Below are 19451 nucleotides of genomic sequence, written 5' to 3'. Positions count from 1 at the left end.
CCTGTTGTATTCCTGTAGTTTCAATTAAATGTTATGTTCCCAGGGTGCCTGGGTGGCTCAGTCCGTTAAGGTGCTGCCTTTGGCTCAGGTCATGATCTCAGCAGGAAGCCGGTTTCTCCCTCTCCCTCTGCCTGCCTCTCTGCTGCCTACTTGGGCTCTCTCTTGATCCCTGTCAAATAAATACATAAAGTTTAAAAAAAATGTTCTGTTCCAATATTTTCTGTAAAATGATAGATTTGGAGGCTTAATGAGATTCAGGGTTGAGGTGTTTTTGTTTTTTATTCCCCATTCTGGTTTTGGTAGTGTTGTAAACTTTAATCAGGAAGCCTATTAATGTCTGGTTGTGTGTCTTACTATGTTAGGAGACACTGCTGATTATTCCATGATCCATTAGTTCATTAAGGATCGAAAATGGTGTTATAACTTTAACATCTTACTAGTTAGAGCACTTCTGTAGAGGCTGTTGCCCTCATGAGTTATTTGGTTACCCTAAAGTAAATTTGGAGAAGAAAGGTAACATAAATGCTTGAGGGTTTTTTCCCCTTAATTTTTGGTTTCCAGAATAATTTTTCAAAAGGATTTTATTTATTTGACAGAGAGACAGCAAGAGAGGGAACACAAGCAGGGGGAGTGGGAGAGGAGGAAGCAGGCTTCCCTTTGAGCAGGGAGCCCGATGTGGGGCTTGATCCCAGGACCCTGAGATCATGACCTGAGCTGAATGTCTGAGCCTTTGAGGTGCCCGGAGCGATTACTTTTCAAAACTTAATTTTGTTTCATAATTATGTAAAAAATAAAATACATGGTTGAAGTCAAATGTACAAGGTAAGATCTATTGAAGGAAGTCTAGTTTGTCTTTGACCCTGACACCCACTTTCTCCCTAGATTGTATGATTTATTCTTTCGTTGTTTTAATACAAGCAAATTAGTTTTCTCTTGCTTTATGTGTGTGTGTATATCTGTGTGTGTGTATTGTGTATGTATTCATTCATAGTTTCTCTTATTTAGATAAATGGTAGTGCATTGTATGGGATTTTCTCCATTTTGCTTTTCCCTATAGCTGACATATGAGTGCTTGCCACATGCCCTACATAGTGGATTATTTTATTTATTTCTTATAACGGTGTAAAGTAAATACATGAATTATTATTTCTGTCTTACAGATGAAGAAACCAAGACATTTCTACAGACTTTTAATTCTGTGAATCTCTAAATTTCCCATAATAACTGGTCTTGTTCTTTGTATGCATGTTGATGAGTGAATGAATGGGCAGGGACCCAACTTCTCTATCTGCTTTACTTTGAGCAATAAGGGAGGCAGAGCAAGGCTTGTATTTAAACTCTAAGGAAGGAGATTCAACCTTTTATTTGAGGTCCAGAGCTCTCTATAGCTGGAGAAGAATAAAGAACTTTTCCTGACCAGAGGTGCTCCCAGTAATTATAAAGATACATTAACTTAGAACATTCTTTAATCTTACCCTAAAATAAGAGTTCCTTTTTAATAGGTTAGTGACAACTTGGTAAATCTCCCTCATTTTAGAGCTTTATTCCATGAGAGTTAGAATAAACTAGAAATGCTAAAGAGAAGTCAACACCTTTAAAAGCAGTAGCTCATGGGAAATAGGTACTAGTGACAGGAAGGAAGGAAAGTAGCCTCATTTCCCTGCAGGTAGATGGAGAGAGGAGCACTGGTAGTTTGTTATCAACTGTCCAGCAGGAGGAAGTTAGGTTGGAGACCTGTTGGTCATTACCCTTCGATGCTCTGTGGTGATGCCAGGCAGCTGAGTAGGCTGTTGTAACTGCCCATACTCGCTTCCTGGTGATACCCACTTCTGTCTCAGGCTGTCAGCATCAGAGGATCATGCCAGGGGGAAGCGGAGGTTACCTGGGGTGCAGGTCTGCTTCTTCCCTTTGAAAATCTGAACCCATGAGTTTTGAATTTAGTGAGCTGGTCGCTGAGCCTCAGTTTCTTTGTTTTCCTTTTCATTGCCACTTGAGACCAGCTTCACAGATCAGTGTCGGACAGCCGTTGGTTCCCTTAGTGATGGGGCATTTTAGCTGGAAAACCAACCAGCTGTCTCACACATCCACCAGCCCAGCCTGTAAGAGTAAGCCTGGGACACAGGAAAGGGACCTTGGTAGGAAGAAGACATAGAGGGTCCTACAGAAGGCCACGGTAGTCAAGTGCTGAAGAGAAATGTGTTCTGCTGCAGAATTTTCTCCGGATCTGGCCTTGCAACTCTAATTGTTCTGTAGCTCACCTTTGATGCATGTGTGCTCCAGGTTTTGACCCCTTGAATTGTAGACTCTTTTTGAAGGGGTGGTATTTAAATTTCCAGTGTTACAGAGCTAGGTGGCTCAGCTGAGGCCTCTGTCCCCTGGAGAGTACTTTTCAGGATGATTCATTCTGTGCTCTTGTGTTGTCAGTTTATATTTTTGAGTAACACGATATTAACCATTCATCTGCCCTTTTGAGGGAATAAGTCTTTCATGTAAGTTATTTCCTAGATAATTATTTGTTCTTCACGGTCCTTCCTTATTTTTCTCTTGCTTTATCCAGTTTTGCTTTTTTTCCGGAGAGCCTCTATCTCCTGATTCTTCATTCCTGTCTTTTGCCATTTTCAATCTGCTTCTAGTTAAATAACCAGATAAATACAGTCAGCTCTAAATAAGACTAAATAAACGGAGTTATGGCCTCAGAGTCTGGCTAAATTAAGAAACATCAGTGTTCTTCCTTTTTGAAGTCAACTAATTTTTAAAACTTTTTAAAAATTACTTTATTTATGGGTCTGTTGGGTGGCTCAGTCTGTTAAGCATCTGCCTTTGGCTCGTCATGTTCTCAGGGTCCTGGGATCGAGTCCTGTATTGGGCTCCCTGCTCAGTGGGGAGCCTGCTTCTCCCTTTGTGCCCCTACCCCCTGCTCATGCTTCTCTCTCTCTCTCAAATAGATAACATCTTTTTAAAAATAAATAAAATATTTTCATTAATTTAAGAGACGGAGAGAGAATGAGTGGGGGCAGAGGGACAAGCAGACTCTCCTCTAAGCAGGGAGCCCAATGTGGGACTTGATCCCAGGACCCTGAGATTGTGATCTGAGCTGAAGTCAGATGCTACCCAGGCCCCACTAATGTTTTTTAACTTTTTAGTGAAATACAGCATACATACAGAAAATGCATACATCGTTAGTGTATAGCTTGGCGAATTATCCTAAAGTGATAATGTGTCAACCAGATCACAAAGTAGAACGTCACTGGCACTCCAGAAGCTCCTTTGATGGCCGCCCTCTCCCGAGTTCTACCCTCCCCCTCGTCCCCAAGGGAACCATTCTTTTGACTTCTGACACCTCTAACAGACTTTGCCTGTTCATGAGTTTTATTGTGGGTAGAATAGTAAAAACACCTTTATTGGGGTGCCTGACTGGCTCAGTCAATAGAACATTTAACTCTTGATCTCAGCATCATGAGTTCAAACCCCATGTTAAGCATGGAGCCTACTTAAAAAAAAAAAAAAAAGCTTCACTGAGATATAACTTCCATATCATATAATTCACCCAAAGTGTACCATTCAGTGGTTTTTAATATAGTCACAGAATTGTGCAACTATAGCCACAGTCAATTTTAGAACATTTTTATTATCCTCCCAAAGAAACCCCATTCCCTAATGGCAGTCACTCCTCATTTCCCCCCAGCCTCCCAGCAGTGGGTGTCTTTCTGTTTTTCTAGATTTGCCTTTTGTATAAATGGAATCCTGCAACACATGGTTTTTTGCATCTGGCTTCTTTCACTTAGCATGTGTTTTCAGGGTTCATCATTATACTTCATTCCTTTTTATGGTTGAAAAGTACTCCATTGCATGGATATACCGTGTTTTGTTTATCCATTCACCCATTAATGAATATTTGGGTTGTTTCTACTTTTTGATTGTTACAAATAATGCTTCTGTGAACTTTCATGAACACATTTTAGTGTGGACTTATGTTTTCATTTCTTTTGGGTACATGCCTAGGAGTGGAATTGCTGGGTCACATTGTGACTACATGTTTAACTTTTAAGCAGTTGCCCAGCTGTTTTGCCCAGTGGCTGCACCATTATGTATTCCCATCAGCAATGCATGAAGTTTCCAGTTTCTCTGCATTCTTGCCAACACTTGTTATTGTCTATTTTGTTAAAGCCATTCTAGTGGGTGTGAAGTGGTAACTCATTGTGGTTTGTTTTTTTTAAGTGACATCTTTTTTCTTTTCTTTTTCTTTCTTTTTTTTTTTTTTAAAGATTTTATTTATTTGACAGGCAGAGATCACAAGTAGACGGAGAGGCAGGCAGAGAGAGAGAGAGAGAGAGAAGCAGGCTCCTTGCTGAGCAGAGAGGCCGATGCGGGACTCTATCCCAGGACCCTGAGATCACGACTTGAGCCGAAGGCAGCTGCTTAACCCACTGAGCCACCCGGGTGCCCCTAAGTGGCATCTTTTAAGTAAACTCTACCCCTGATGTGGGGCTTGAAATGACAGCCCCTGAGATGAGCCATATGCTCCGCTTACGGAGCCAGCCAGGCACCCCTCATTGTGGTTTGGATTTGCATTAAGTATATATTCTTTTGTGTCTGGATTCTTTTGCTAAAGCTCATTATGAAGTAAAATCTATTTTGATAAGAATATTATCTAAGTTATTGTGGGAAACTTAGGAAGTATGTAAAAGTTGAAAGAGGAAAATCGAAAATGTAGAAGTTGTTTGGTATATTACTTTCCTGGTATTGTATTATGACAAATTTTTGCCACAAAAACTCTTCTGATCATTGTATGAAGGTATATGATAATCTGTTTGGGGTGGTTTCTGGTTGTGATGAATATTTTTTATATATATCTTTCACCTTTTTTTAGGAGCAGAAAATGGTTATTCATTACATATATGAATTCTTAAAATTTGTAAGAAAACTAGTTACTTTTGATTATTTCTTTAGGATACGTAGAAGTGAAATTCCTGGTTCAGTGGCTCTCTTTTTTGAAGATCCTTAAGTCACCTTGTTATCCTTATTTTACAGGACTGTGCCATTAGCAATGTGCAAGAATGTTTCTTGTACCCTACTGTTGCAAAATAGAAATCTTTACTCCCCTAAGTGGGAAGTAGCATTTTACTGTTCTAATTTGCATGTCTTTGCTAACTAGTGAGATAGGACAGCTTCATCTGTTCTTTACAGTGGAAATATACCCATATGATGGTAACATTTTGATAGTTGAGGGAATTACCCTGTTTTGATTTCACAGACTTGCCTTTGTTTTCTGTGTATGCACACACTCTTCGTTTAGCTTTCACCTTCTACAGGCAGATGAGCAAGGCCTGAACCAACTAGAATTGGTCGGGTCAGACCAGGCTGAGGCTGGGAAGGTTTTAAATTGTAGTTTGCTAGGAAAAGCCTGGAGCCAGGACTAGGGCCTTGTGCTGGTTTTTATCTGATCTGATTTTCAAGGTGAGGGCTGAAAGATCTGGTTAAGGCCCTACCTGTGTGCAGCTCAGGAGTCCGCGGTCTTGACTGTGGGGTACACGGTGTTGGGTATGGAGAAGCGATATGGCAGGCCCATGACTTGAAAGCATCTTCAGCCAGGTAAGATTCATTGGGTTTATCGCACTCCAGGTTTTTGGCAATATGAACACATCATTTGTAGTGAAACTTGCTGGATCTGCTTATGAATGCTACCTCTTGGTTACTACTAGTTGATGTTTCAGTTATCAAAATGCAGTAGCAGTAATGCTTCAAAGCAGGATTGTTTCCAGAATATTTTGGATCCCTTTATGAAATTGTCTGTTTGGTCAAAAACATTTTAGATCTGTTTATCGTCAAATACCAACATATTCAGAATCAGGAGGATGCGTACTTTGTCTCTTTGTGTATAATCTCTCTCTCTCTCTCTCTCTCTCTCTCTCTCTCTCACACACACACACACACACACACAGATTATAGAAGAAATATATGCATGTTTGGCTTTGGGATAATTCAAGGTTTGACCTTATGCATCCCCCACTGCTTGTCTTTCTCAACCTGTTCTACCTCCAAGGGTGTATAGGTCACTTCACTTCCACCTCAAAGAGCAGTACCACTCAACCAAGTACTCTGGCTGCTGTGCCAGTGAGTAATGCCATGTGCTGACTTCCAAGGGTGTGTTTCTTCCAAGGGTATGGTTCCCTTGGTCAGGAAGCTGACCCTGGGTTTTTTCCTCTTCCTAGACCTAAGCTTTTACCTCCTACGTGGCAAGACAGGGTGGCTTAAAAAGGCCCCTGGTAGGTGTCTGTAAACATAAATTCTTTTTTTTCTGTCTCTCTTTCCCCCATTTTTCTTTGATGTGAGCTGCAGTCCCTTTTTTCCTCCAGTGATAAGATTCAAAGATTGGTGTAAGTTTGGGTTTAGGATTACTATAGGCAGAAAGCTTTGATCTGAGTTCCTTAGGTCTGTCTAGCAGAGGAAAAAGAAATTCTTGGCATTGTGCCATCTGACTCTCTAGGATTGGGGCCAGAAATAAGGTACATTTCTTTGTTTTGCGAGCCCCATCCTCTGTGCAGAAGGTTTGGGTTCCCTGGCCAGGATAGTAGGTGGTATGATCTCGTGAGATCTCCTTATGTACCACCTGGTCATTGTTACAACAAATTCATTTTAGAAAATGTGGGAAATACGGAAACGTATAAAGAAGAAAGGGATAACTCACCTAAAACTTGCCACTCTGAGGCAGTGCCTGTTAGTGTTTCAGTGTATATTTAGAAGGATAAAAGACAAAAAAGTCCCTTAAAAAAAGTATGAAATTATGTCCATAGGTAGTTTTGCATCTTCTTTTCACTTAATTGTATTGTGTATTAATTTCTCCATGTTTTCTAAAACTTAAATATTTGTTCCATGGTAAGAATATATAATAATTTTGTAGATATATCTATATCAATCAGTTTATTTATTTTTTAAAGATTTTATTTATTTGTCAAAGAGAGAGAGGGTGAGCACAAGCAGGAGGAGAGGCAGGCAGAGGGAGAAGCAGGCTCCCTGCTGAGCAAGGAGCTTGACGTGGATCTCGATCCCGGGACCCCAGGATCATGACCTGAGCCAAAGGCAGACACTTAACCAGCTGAGCCACCCAGACATCCCTAATTTTATAGATATTTAGATGGTTTTTCTGGTTTTTCTTTTTTGACTAAAAAAAAAAAAAAAAAAGAAAGCTCTTTATTAAATAATAATTCATGAATCCAGAGTCCAAGATCTCTGTTTTGGCTTTTGACTGTTGAACATTATTAAATTCCCAATGAGGCTTTTCAGCTAAATCAGAACCGGACGTTGGCTTTTTTGGACCGTGTTGGTCAGATTTTCCTCCTTCAAAAAAGTTTTTTTGGGGGCACCTGGGTGGCTCAGTGGGTTAAGCCACTGCCTTCGGCTCAGGTCATGATCTCAGAGTCCTGGGATCGAGTCCCATATTGGGCTCTCTGCTCAGCAGGGAGCCTGCTTCCCTTCCTCTCACTCTGCCTGCCTCTCTGCCTACTTGTGATCTCTCTCTCTGTCAAATAAATAAAATCTTAAAAAAAAAATTTTTTTTTAAAAAACCCAATTTTGTTATAGTTGGGAAGAATCTTAGACCGTGTTGGATAATGACAGACTGAAAAAAGAAGATATTCTTGAGTTACTTAAGTCACTTGATTAGATACATAAACACATTTTGGTGCTCTGAGCTGACTCTAACCTCGGAGTCCGCACGTAGGGCGTGCTGGGAGGGATGGACAGGCTGGGAATTCAGTGCCAACAGTGGAGCAGCCTGAGCACTGTAAGGTGAAGAGCACCCCCTTTACATTTGCTGATGAGGGACAGATGGAGTTCTCCAGAGCCAGATCTGTCTCTCTTGTTTGCTTCTGCAGCATCCTGGGACTGTCAGGCCGGCCATAGCTCTCCTTCACATACTGCAACTTGATCTTCTGATATTGTCCAAATTCCTCCTTACTCCTCAAATAATAACATCGCAAATAGACTCCTTTTTTTTGTTTGTTTGTTTCTGGGCCATATTTCAGTCGTAGGAAAAAATGCAAATTACAACAAAGCACTCATTAACAAGGATTTCTTTAAAAGGAAGTAAGCTCCCAGAAGCCTGGCGTCTCCAACACATGTTCTGCGTCCACTCGAGAAGTGACATTCCAAATGATCAAACTCTATATGATCCTGAGTCATGTAAGGCAAAAAAAAAAAAAAATCATTTATTGAAAGATTTTGGACAAAAAGTTTTTAAGGCTGTTTTAGTCAGACGAGGTTGAAGAATAGTGGTAACTTTGGACAAGTTATTTGACTTTTCTGAGCCCAAGTTTTTTTGTCTGTAAATAATAATGATAATACTTAACATAGGGAACTTCTGAGGGTTAATTTTATAGGAAATAACACCTATAAACAATTAGTATAATACCTGGTATATTATGAACATTCAATTATTAGCTGTCATTATTGTTACTGTTTGTCTCAAGTATTGTTTTTGCTAAGTGTTGGGGAAATAATATTGAATGAGACATTCCAAATCACTGTGTAATGGCGGACGCAGATAATGAGGTTATGAGTTCTGGTGATATGAATAAGATAGAGTGTAATAAACAATATAGTACAGTTATGATAAGACCCACCCTTGAGTTTTAGTGCTTTTGTAAGTGAAACCTCAGAGCTTTTCCAGTGTGGCCATTTTCTTTCTGTCTTGGCTTCACATTAGAAAGAAAATTTTTCTTTCTTTATTTCTTTCTTTTTTTTTTTTTTTTAAAGGTTTTATTTATTTGACAGAGAGGAAGAAATCACAAGTAGGCAGATAGGCAGGCAGAGAGAGAGAGGGGGGAGGAAGCAGGCTCCCTGCGGAGCAGAGAGCCAGATGTGGGGCTCGATCCCAGGACCCTGGGATCATGTCCTGAGCTTTAACCCACTGAGCCACCCAGGCGCCCTGAGAATTTTTCTTTTTAATTACACTTGAGAAAGGTTAAAATGATCAGGTCCCACTATAGATAATTAAATCAGCATCTCTGGGCTGTTCCCAGTTTGTGGTTTTTGTTTCTGTTTTTTTAATTTCCCTAGATGATTCTAATGTGCAATCAAGAGACAATGCTTTAGATATTTTTGCTTTCTCTGTGACATTTTCCAGAATTATATAGGATAATTCCTTTCTTTTTTCTTGACTTTTGAAACTTAAATAATACAAGCTGTGTAGATATTTTAGAATTTTTAAAATGCTTTTATAAAAATTTTTTTTATGGGGGCGCCTGGGTGGCTCAGTGGGTTTAGCCGCTGCCTTCGGCTCAGGTCATGATCTCAGGGTCCTGGGATTGAGTCCCGCATCAGGCTCTCTGCTCAGCGGGGAGCCTGCTTCCTTCTCTCTCTCTCTCTCTGCCTGCCTCTCAGTGTACTTGTAATTTCTCTCTGTCAAATAAATAAATAAAATCTTTAAAAAAAAATTTTTTTTATGAAAGTGCTTTTATAGAGTTTGTAAACGAAACTCATTAAAGCTTCACAGTATTTCTTTTAGAAAAGTATTCTCATCCCCATTTTATAGAAAAGATAGCTGATGCTCAGAGCAAACACACATGGAGAAAGAGGATTTGAATCCGTATTCCGAATCCAGTCTTTCTGTTGCCTTTCTAGTCGAAGCTTCCAATCACTGTTTATGTACTTGGTGGTCTTCTCTTGCTGCTGTATTTTCTACCTATATAGCTTTATGATCTGTGGTAAACTCGTTGCTCATTGTTCATCTGGCTCAATCACTTGGGGTATGTTACTTTTTATATTTCTCTCTTTCATCCTGGCTCTAATGCTCTTGGTCCTACTTCCACCTTAGTTGTAATTTTTTGGAATGCAGTCACTATTTCTCAACACTCTTACTAGAGCTTTCTCTTTCAGATAAGATATATACCCTTTCCTAGTCTCTCTTTCAGCAATGAGTCCCTGCCACCAAGTCTTTCCGGTATTTGCAAGTTTGTTTAATATCCAAATCTACTCTTTGAATGCAAATATCCCTTGCTATCCAAATCTGCTTAGTTCCTGAGTTTGGATCATGAGAACTTGGATTCAAGGGACACCTCTACTTAAGTTACTCATGTTAGGTCCTTCTGTTATAAATCCCTTTCCCCTGTGGCCACCTGGGAACACACGAACAGGCTCTGTTTGGCAATCTCTACTTACTCTCATTGAGTTGTCTTTCCAGCTTGGATGGAAGCTCCTTTCCTATTGTCGCCTTTCTTTTCTCTCTCCTCTCCCACCCAGCTCCCAGCTCCGTTCTACCAAGGAAGGAGAGTAAGGGAGTGCATTTGACGGATGGGAATGGAGGGCATTCCGGTCCTGGGGCAAGTATATGTGAAAGTCTGGAAGCGTCACAGTCTCTTTCAAGGGCCCGTTGTTGCCACGGCTGGCAAATGACAAGGGTGCCTAAGCCTAGCTTGTGTTATGTGAAGACCTCCTCACCGGACGTGAAGGTGAGGAGGCGGCAGTGGGTCAAGGACTCGGAGAGCCCTGTTGGAGCACGGCTGCGCTCTGTGCCCGGGTATGGGACACTGTTGAACGCGCTCTTCGGGTCTATCACTGTTTTATCCCTCATGTTTTAGTTAAGTATTCTTCATCAACTTAGTACTTGTCCATAAAGTCAGATTCAAAAGATGAAACTTTTCTCAAGACAAGTGTTACTATTCTGTTCTTTCCAATGCAGTCCAGAAACCAAATTTCACTTTTAGATGCCATCTGTGAACTCAGCTGTTCACAGTGCATCTTTCTCTGAAAATTTAAGTGCTCTTGTCCTCCCAAGTTCTCCTTCTTACCCAGAATCACTGGAAATAAATTCTGCATTTCTTCTGGCATAGAATCAAGGAAAGTGGGTAATAATTTGGTGAGTTTTGGCAAGCTACCTTTTCCCTGAAAGAGTAGAATAACCCAGCTCCTGATCAAATCAGTACCACCGTGTCCATTCCCTGTAGGAGGAGATCATCAATAGCCATTGCTTTGTCGTCTTCTTCCTGGGATTGGGTCAAGAGTGTCTAGAGCCAGTTTCTGTCTTTTCCCTGGAGCCCAGGATTCTGCTGCTGCTGTACTAGGGCATTATGGTAAGAAAACCTCATGTCTAATATTACCATGCCAGTTGGATAGACTTTATTATTTTTCTTTTCAGGGCCATGCTTCCAACATCCACCCCCCCCCTTTTTTTTCTTTTTTCTTCACAAGGGGAAAAAAGTTCTCTGTAGAGCTAGGCCTTAAGATTTTATTTGAAGGGTAAAGAGAAGTTTTAATATAAAATTCAAAAGCTGTATAGATTTGTTTGACTTTCACTTTATTGTTAAGTAACTGGATGTTAAGGATCATTGGAAAATTGGAGTGATAGTCAAATTCATTTATAATAGGATGTGTAGGATTTAAATCAATAGGTCAGTTAATCATCCAAACAAATACCACACCCGCATTCTAGAATGGGTATTTTAAGAAGGCTCATATTCTATTTTTCATAGAAGTGACATTTTTTTTATAATATCTTTTTTTAAAGATTTTATTTATTTATTTGAGAGAGAGAGAGAAAGAGAGCATGAGAGGAGAGAGGTCAGCGGGAGAAGCAGACTCCCTGCAGAGCAGGGAGCTTGATGTAGGACTCGATCCCGGGATGCCAGGATCATGACCTGGGCTGAAAGCATTTGCTTAACCAACTGAGCCACCCAGGCGCCCAGAAGTGACAGATGTAAATAATTTCTCAGATTGTAGCAATGCTTCTATTTATAGATGACATATTCCAGTGATAATTAACTTTTTTAAAAACTGCAAAAATACAGAGGGATTGATTTTAGGACATAAATAAAAATAAACTAAGGTTTAATTATGCAAAAAGTTATAAAAGGCATACCAAAGCAATGTCAGATGAGGCCCAAAGCGGGGCGCCTGGGTGGCTCAGTGGGTTAAGCTTCTGCCTTCGGCTCAGGTCGCGATCTCAGGGTCCTGGGATCAAGCCCAGCATAGGGCTCTCTGCTTATCAGGGAGCCTCCTTCCCCCCCGCCCCTTCTCTGCCTGCCTCTCTGCTTACTTGTGATCTCTGTCTATCAAGTAAATAAATAAAATCTTAAAAAAAAAAATGAGGCCCAAAGCAAAAGTCAAATCACTTGTTGGGACTCTAGGGGAAGAGGTTAGGGGAAGATTTGGGATGCTAGGAGTGTCATCGATGGCCAACTCAACTGCTTTGCTTTATAAACCAGAAAGCACAGGTTCCGTGAGTTACCTGAGATAACCAGTTTATGGTTTGTGGCAGAGCCAGAGATTGGGCCCCGGTTTCTTGATTCCCACTGTTTTTTCCTTCTTGACTCCCACTATTCTTCTTTCTTCTGTAACATGTGCTACAAGGTAATTACTAGATTATTCTATGTTTTCTCTTGTTTTGGTAAGAAGTAAAACAGATAGTCCCTTGGGTCTCTGCAGTGGGAAAAAGTCCCCATTGTGAAGGAGGAAAAAGGGTCAGAAAAAGGAGCCTCTGTGTTTGTGTGTGTTCCGGGAGGTTTCCTGTAAAAAACGTCCTCCAATTTGTGATGCAGTGATTTAGGGTGGGGTTGACCTGGAGCAGTTTCTGCCCTAGTTACGGGGGTTGTGGAAGTCCTCTTGCCTGTTGAGTCGTGCCCAACAAAAATCTGGTCGAGCAGCCTCTGCACAGCACTTTGTACACAGGGACTGGGGGATGAGTGCTTAGCTGAGTTGAAGCGATAGTGGCAGGAATCATAAATCAGATTTGATGCAGTCCTGATAAAGAATTGTGTATTGTCTCCACTGTGATGTTTGATGGATACTGTGCTGAACTGTCTGCTGTGACACGTAACGAGGAGCTTGATTTCAGCTAACTCGTTTCTCAGGAACGTGTGTGTGGAGGGCTCCCCACCCCCGCTGGGAGTAAGTACAGGAGAGCGTTCCTAGACTAGACACTTGGCGAGCTTCAGGCAGTTGGTGTGCCCTGTCTGGAGGCCAGGAGATTTGTCATTAGCCTGGCCACCCCTGAGACTGCCTCTTGGCCTCTGTCATGTGGTTCTTCCCCAAAAGGAACAACCCAAAACAAACAAAAATGAAGGTTCCCTGCCTTCCTGTCTATAACTTCTGAATCCGTAACTATCTTTACGTGCTTCTCTCCTGTCTCTCCTCCTCCTGTTTACGGCACTTCTCTGCCTCTTTTCTGGATCCCCGCCCTTGCCTCTCACTGAAGAATGCTCCTTCTGCAGGCGTCTCCCTTCCGTGAGCTCCTTCCACTCAGCGCGCAAGTCGCTCTTCACCGGAGGCCCCCCAGCAGGGGGAGCATCTCTCCTCCTTCCTTCTGTGACTGAGCCTCTTGCGGAGGAAGGTGGTGTGCGTGCAGTCAATCCGTTTCCTCGCTTTTCCTCGCTCTCACCCTCTCCGGTCAGTATGGGCTTCACTGGGACGGCGCTGTCCGTTCTTAACTTGCTGTTCCAGAGGACCGCCTGCGCGCCCGTCTTACCTGACCTCGGCCGTTGACCTCTCTGCTTCCTGAACTCTCTGGCTCTTCGGGCTTCTCTTCTCTTCTTTGGCTTCTTCATGGGGACTTACCCCTTCTGTGCCATCCTTACTCAAGAATCTAGCTGCCTCCTTTTCTCATTATTTGTTTCCAGGGTTTTTTCCTCTGTTCATACGGTAAGAGAGTGCTGCTCTGATTGAACTTTCCAGCTCAGATTTCGTTCCTGAACCCCAGACTTCACCTCACTGGGGATTCTACACGTCCCTCAGAGTCAGCATGTTGAAATCTCCACGGTCCCTTAGTCACTTCCTCTGTTCCCGATTTCATTATCCATCTAAATCAGATACTAAAACCTTGGTGTCATCCCTCATTTCTTCTTTGTATCCCTTAATATAGTATCACAATCACTTGTTACTTGTTTCTTTTCCATCCTGAGTCGGCCACACTGTCAGTGGTGCTGCTAGTGCTGATGGCTTTTATTGGTCTTTTCTTCTTTATGGGGAAAACTTCTCTTTCTTCTGTAGCTCACATTTTCCCACTGTCTACACCAAATGTCTCTGGCTTTGATTCTCCTAAATGAGTACATAAGGCCACAAGCCAGACTATTTCTAGATGGAGTACGGTGTCAGGTATAAACTGCTATAGGGAGATTAAGGAAGGTGAAACCCAAGGAAGAAAATCCTGGATTTGATGATTTGGGTGGTGTCTGGCCCTGGAGGAAGTTTTGTAGCATAGTGAACACTCCCCACACCATTTCTCCTTTGGTGTACCTTTGTCTGAGATAGCATGCAAATGGCATCCTTGTAGTCACTAAAACTTTGTTGTCAGGGTCCTTCTGCTCCTCTGCTCACTTTATCCGGTTAGTACGTTTTGCCAGTTGAGACCTCAGTGTTCTCTTATTTGTGTCCCTTTGATTTTTTTCCTCTTTGAATTTGAATCTTCGTCAATCATCTTTTTGTTATCATTCACATTTAATTGATCATCAGGTTATGATGGTTCATAATCAAGTTGTAAATATGTCCCTTTTCTTTTTTTAAAGATCTATTTATTTATTTTAGAGAGCATGAGGGAGTGAGTGGGTAAAGGAGCAGAGGAAGAAAATCTTCAAGCAGACTCTCGGCTGAGCGTGGAGTCTGATGTGGGGCTCGATCCCACTACGTGTGAGGTCACGGGCTGAGGCAAAAACCAAGACTTGGAACTTAACCAACTAAGCCACCCAGGTGCCCCTTAATATTTTATTTTTATGTGATCTTTAGATCTAATGTGAGACTCAGACCCACAACCCTGAGATCAAGAGTTATACACTTCACCGACTGAGCCAGCCAGGCACTCCCTTATTATCATCTTAAATGGAAAATTCAGTGGACAATTTTTAGTTCTTTGTCCTATATGATCATTCTTAACACCGTTGATCACTGTCTCCTTCATAACCCTCTTCTCTTGATTCTTGAGACTCTGTTTTCCTGCTTTTCTTTCTTTCTTTTTTTTTAATTTTGTTTATTTATTTGACAGAGATCACAAATAGGCAGAGAGGCAGGTGGGCCGGTGGGAAGCAGGCTCCCTTCCGAGCAGAGAGCCCCATGTGGGACTCGATCCCAGGACTGTGAGATCATGACCTGAGCCGAAGGCAGCGGCTTTAACCCACTAAGCCACCAGGCACCCCGTTCTCCTGGTTTTCTTACCATGTCTTTGGTGGTCTTTTCTTGGTCTCCTTTGAGGGCCCCCAAATATATTTGTCCTCTGGCTTTATCTCTCCTGACCATGTCTGGGCAATCTCATCTATACTCATGATTTCGGCTGCCACTCATCTGTTGACTCCCAAATCTTTTTCCTCAGGACACGCTCTTCCACTGAACCTCAGATCTGTATTCCTCATTTGTTTACCAGATACTTCCACTTGGAGGTTTCACAGAACTTTAAATGCAGTGGATCTGAAAAGGGAACTCATTGTCATCTTCCCCAGACTTCTTCCTTTTTCATTTTGCCTTGATGAAGGATACCATCAGTTGCCCATCACCCAGATATGACACCTTGGGGACATTAATGCCTCCCTTCTTACTGTCCCCATTCATTTGGTCACAAATCCTATTGAGTCTGCTGCCTAAATTTCTAAATCTCTCAGGTCTGCCTTCATGTTTCTGTCCTCACTGCCTTAGCTGGGATCCTCAGTATTTTCTTGCCTCATCAGTGCCTTTGTCTCCTCACTGCCCACAACTGCAGTTGTGTCTCCTTCTCTCTCCTACTTCCAAATCCCATACTCAGCTGAAATTTGAGTTCTTATTATATCTTACTTACATGTGAAATGTTGTACATGCATTCTTACTTAACCACCACATTAAATCACCATTCTTTTACTTTGGAAGAGAGTAGGCCCAGGTCTCACAAATAACAAGTGGTAGGAGAGAAATTTGAACCCAGGCTGTATGCTCCAGAGCCATGAATTTAATTAACCAGTTCACTGAACACCTTTCACTGGCCTCCCCTCTTTCCATATTGTAATCTTTGGAAGCATGTCATTGGTCAAGGTAGTTAAGGTCCAACTCCCGAGAGGAAACTATTGACATTAATTATTTGGAATTCTATGAGGAAGATTTATTTCTTCCCCTTATTCATTTACTTAATCATTTATGTGTTGTAGATGTATTTATTTTATACTTGGGTTTATAATTCAATACTATGTTACTTATTTAACCAGCTCTCATTTTTAAGATGATCAAGTTATTACCAACTTTTTGCTATTATAAAGCCTGACGAACGAATATTTTCTTAGAAGTCTTGACTTGCTGTTTTGTTGGTTTCTTTAGAGATATTCCCCAAAGTAGGATTGTTCGATAGGTACATTTAAGTCTTCTGTACATGTTTCTCGGGGTGGGTTTTTACCTTAAGCATCTGTTTTTATGTTGCTATCTTTCTAGGAAGTGCTCTTAACACCCTTGAGATTTTTGCATCCCTCTTTGGGATTATGAATAGTTCATCTTTAAAACCAGGAACTCAACTTTTCATGCTGATTTATTTACCTGTGTAGAGTATTGTGTCAAAGAACGCGCTGCAATATCGGGGAAATTCCCAGCATGACGCCCAGGAGTTTCTGCTGTGGCTTCTGGACCGAGTTCATGAAGACCTCAATCATGCTGTGAAGCAGAGCGGCCAGCCTCCTCTGAAGGTGAGGGTGCGCGCCCTGCTGGGGCAGCCAGGGAGCTGGAAGCAGGGGGCTCCGGGATGGTTTAGTGAATGGACTGAATGTAGATTCTTCTCTCGGACCTCCACTGAGGAGTTGTTGCTGTTTGCATTTAGTTAATAATAGTGAAATCAACTAAGCCCTGGGTAAGTATAAAACTCAGGGGTACTTAGAGGATTTTCCTCATGTTTACTACTTGCTGGCAGCATAAGAGAGATGCTGTGTCTAAGGAACTTAGAGTCTAGGGAGGGAGGACATTGCATGTGTGACTAGCTTTAGACTACAGTCAAGTGATTCCACGTCACTAAGCTGTATTTAAAGCAGAAATTGCTTTCTTTTCCAGTGAGACACATAGACTTACAGATTACTGAAATGAATACACACTCAAAAAGGAAATGAATGGATGTCTTTGCTATTACAGTTGGATTTGAGTGTAGGAACTGAACCCCTAGAATATTCTACTAAGAAATAGTGATTCTTCCTCAGTTTTTATGCATGCAGCCTTAATATGATTGGTGAAATGATTTATATGATGGAAATAATTAAGACCAAAGAGTTGCTATTCGCTTGTCATTTTTATTTTTATTTTATTTTTTTTTTTTTTCTAGCTTGTCATTTTTAAAGGTTTTGATAATTGTGCACTGTATCTCAAAATTTCAGTCTGTGATTTTGGTAAGGTGTTAAGTAATTCTGATTCAAGATCCCTCTGTGCCCACACACTCTGTACTGTCATAGGACCACGTGATTGTGGCTAGGTGTCCCACCAGACTGAGATGTACTCAAGGTCAGGCACTGTGTCTTACTTATCTTTGTGTCCTTGTGCCCTTTGCGGGGCTCTCTGTACATGCTAGCAGGGGTTCAGTGACCAACTGTCAGGTGGATGGACATGAAAAGGCCAATTAAATATGCAGTAGAGTGGCTGGGCACCAAACCAAGCAGCACAGCTGGCAGGGGCTCGAGCGGGTGGGCACCATGGTGGGGGTTATTTCCTGGAAGAGCCCAGAGGGAGACCTTCAGAGCTGGAGGGAGATGGCAGCACCCTATGGAAGGACTGCCAGGCTGCCCGGGTGGGGTGGAGGCAGAGCCTGTGACATGCATCCTCGTGACCCCCATCCGGGCCACTGCATTCTGATGCCTTCAGCACGTTTTTTTCACTGGAACATCTGGACCTGATGCACAGCTTGGAGAGGAAGTCAGGACATTTGTGACTGTTTAAGGTTTATTTCCCATCAAAAATTGGTACTTCTAATGTGTGAAATTGTACTTGCCCTTTTTTAGCCACCATCAGAGACTGATATGATGCCTGAGGGGCCATCTTTTCCTGTCTGTAGCACTTTTGTACAAGAACTTTTTCAAGCCCAGTACAGGTATGAGGATATCAAATTGTCTCTTATGTGGTCTGCTTGACATAGCTCTAGATGATCTTACTGTGTGTGTCTCTCATTTTTGTCTCTGAAGATCTTCTTTGACATGTCCTCACTGTCAGAAGCAGAGCAACACCTTTGACCCTTTCCTCTGCATTTCTTTGCCAATTCCTCTACCCCACACAAGGTAAGAAGAGCAGGTTTAATAAAATTAAGACTGTACATTCCTGTGTATTCCTTTCCACTGTAGGCTCCTGTTGGGTCTCCTTACTTACTTAGACAGGTAACGAGATTAGTGATACATTGAATACAGGCATAAAAACCTCACAGACGTCTGTAAATCCTACTCTGAATTTGCGAAGTGAGCAGGCACATGGGGCAAGCATGTCTTTTTGCAGTTCCCATGGCTGTCGTCTGTTTAGTCGCATCCACTGATAGTGTGGGGCAGGGGGAGGTTGTGGAGTGTCTTCTAGATCTTCTAGAGACTATATGCTGCACTTTATTTATTTTTTTAAGATTTTATTTATTTATTTGACAGAGAGAAATCACAAGTAGACGGAGAGGCAGGCAGAGAGAGAGGAAGGGAAGCAGGCTTCCTGCTGAGCAGAGAGCCCAACGCGGGACTCGATCCCAGGACCCTGAGATCATGACCTGAGCCGAAGGCAGCGGCTCAACCCACTGAGCCACCCAGGCGCCCCTTTGTTGCACTTTAAATTAGTTACTTTATTTGAACTGTTTATTCAAAATTTCTGAGAGTTAGGCTGTTGTCAAGAACATACAAAGCACAGAATCAAGTGTTGATATGTTATATTTTGTTTGACTGCCTTTTCCAAAGGTGTCTTGATTATTGTTTTCTGGTTCCACTTAGGTCCAGATGAGACCCCTTCCCCCCCTTTGGCTTCCAAATAAAGGTGTGGGTTAGCTTCAGTTTTGTGTTAATTTCAGATCAGGTTTGTTTTGCTTCTGTATTTTAGTTGAAATAAATGCCTAATGAGAAGATCTGACTTTGATCTGCACAGGCCTCTCTATGTTACCGTAGTGTATCAGGGGAAATGTTCTCACTGCATGAGGATTGGTGTGGCCGTGCCTCTGTCTGGGACTGTCGCCAGGCTTCGGGAAGCAGTGTCTATGGAAACAAAGATCCCCACTGATCAGGTAATAAGCCTGCTCAGGCCGATTACACACGAGCCATAAAGGTGTTGCTTTCTGTTCTGGAATTTTCTAATAGTCTTCTGCCAAGTATGGTTAGATAGAAATGCAAAACCAGTTGTGTCTGTGTTAAGGAAAGAAAAGGCCCAAAGAAGGAAAATATATATGATAACTTTTCATGCTTCATTTAATTATACATATATTTTTAAAAGGAAAGCTGTGACTTGACACCAAGACCTTCTTTTCACTTTATTTATAAAGCATAATTACTCAGTCTTTCTTAAACTATCCTTATGAATGCTTA

At 41.8% G+C, this 19451-nt stretch overlaps 1 protein-coding gene across 4 annotated transcripts in view; it reads left to right on the top strand.

Annotated features, from left to right (window-relative positions):
• The window catches only part of USP31 (ubiquitin specific peptidase 31), a 212496-nt gene that overhangs the window by 37802 nt on the left and 155243 nt on the right, over positions 1-19451 (top strand). For all 4 annotated transcript variants that reach the window (XR_006604546.1, XM_045072683.1, XM_045072681.1 and 1 more), the window contains exons 2-5: positions 16482-16619; positions 17913-18001; positions 18093-18185; positions 19018-19153. Coding sequence is in view for 3 of the 4 variants with exons in the window: in XM_045072683.1 (XP_044928618.1) it covers positions 16482-16619; positions 17913-18001; positions 18093-18185; positions 19018-19153 (456 nt within the window). In the remaining variant the exon portion in view is untranslated. The remainder of the gene's footprint in view (positions 1-16481; positions 16620-17912; positions 18002-18092; positions 18186-19017; positions 19154-19451) is intronic.

This window comes from Mustela putorius, unplaced genomic scaffold (assembly GCF_011764305.1).
Source record: "Mustela putorius furo isolate JIRA1106 unplaced genomic scaffold, ASM1176430v1.1 tig00004041_pilon_pilon_pilon, whole genome shotgun sequence".
Classification (NCBI taxonomy): domain Eukaryota; kingdom Metazoa; phylum Chordata; class Mammalia; order Carnivora; family Mustelidae; genus Mustela; species Mustela putorius.
The sequence above is the reverse complement of the archived record's forward strand: the minus strand, read 5'-3'. Positions and strand labels throughout refer to the sequence as shown.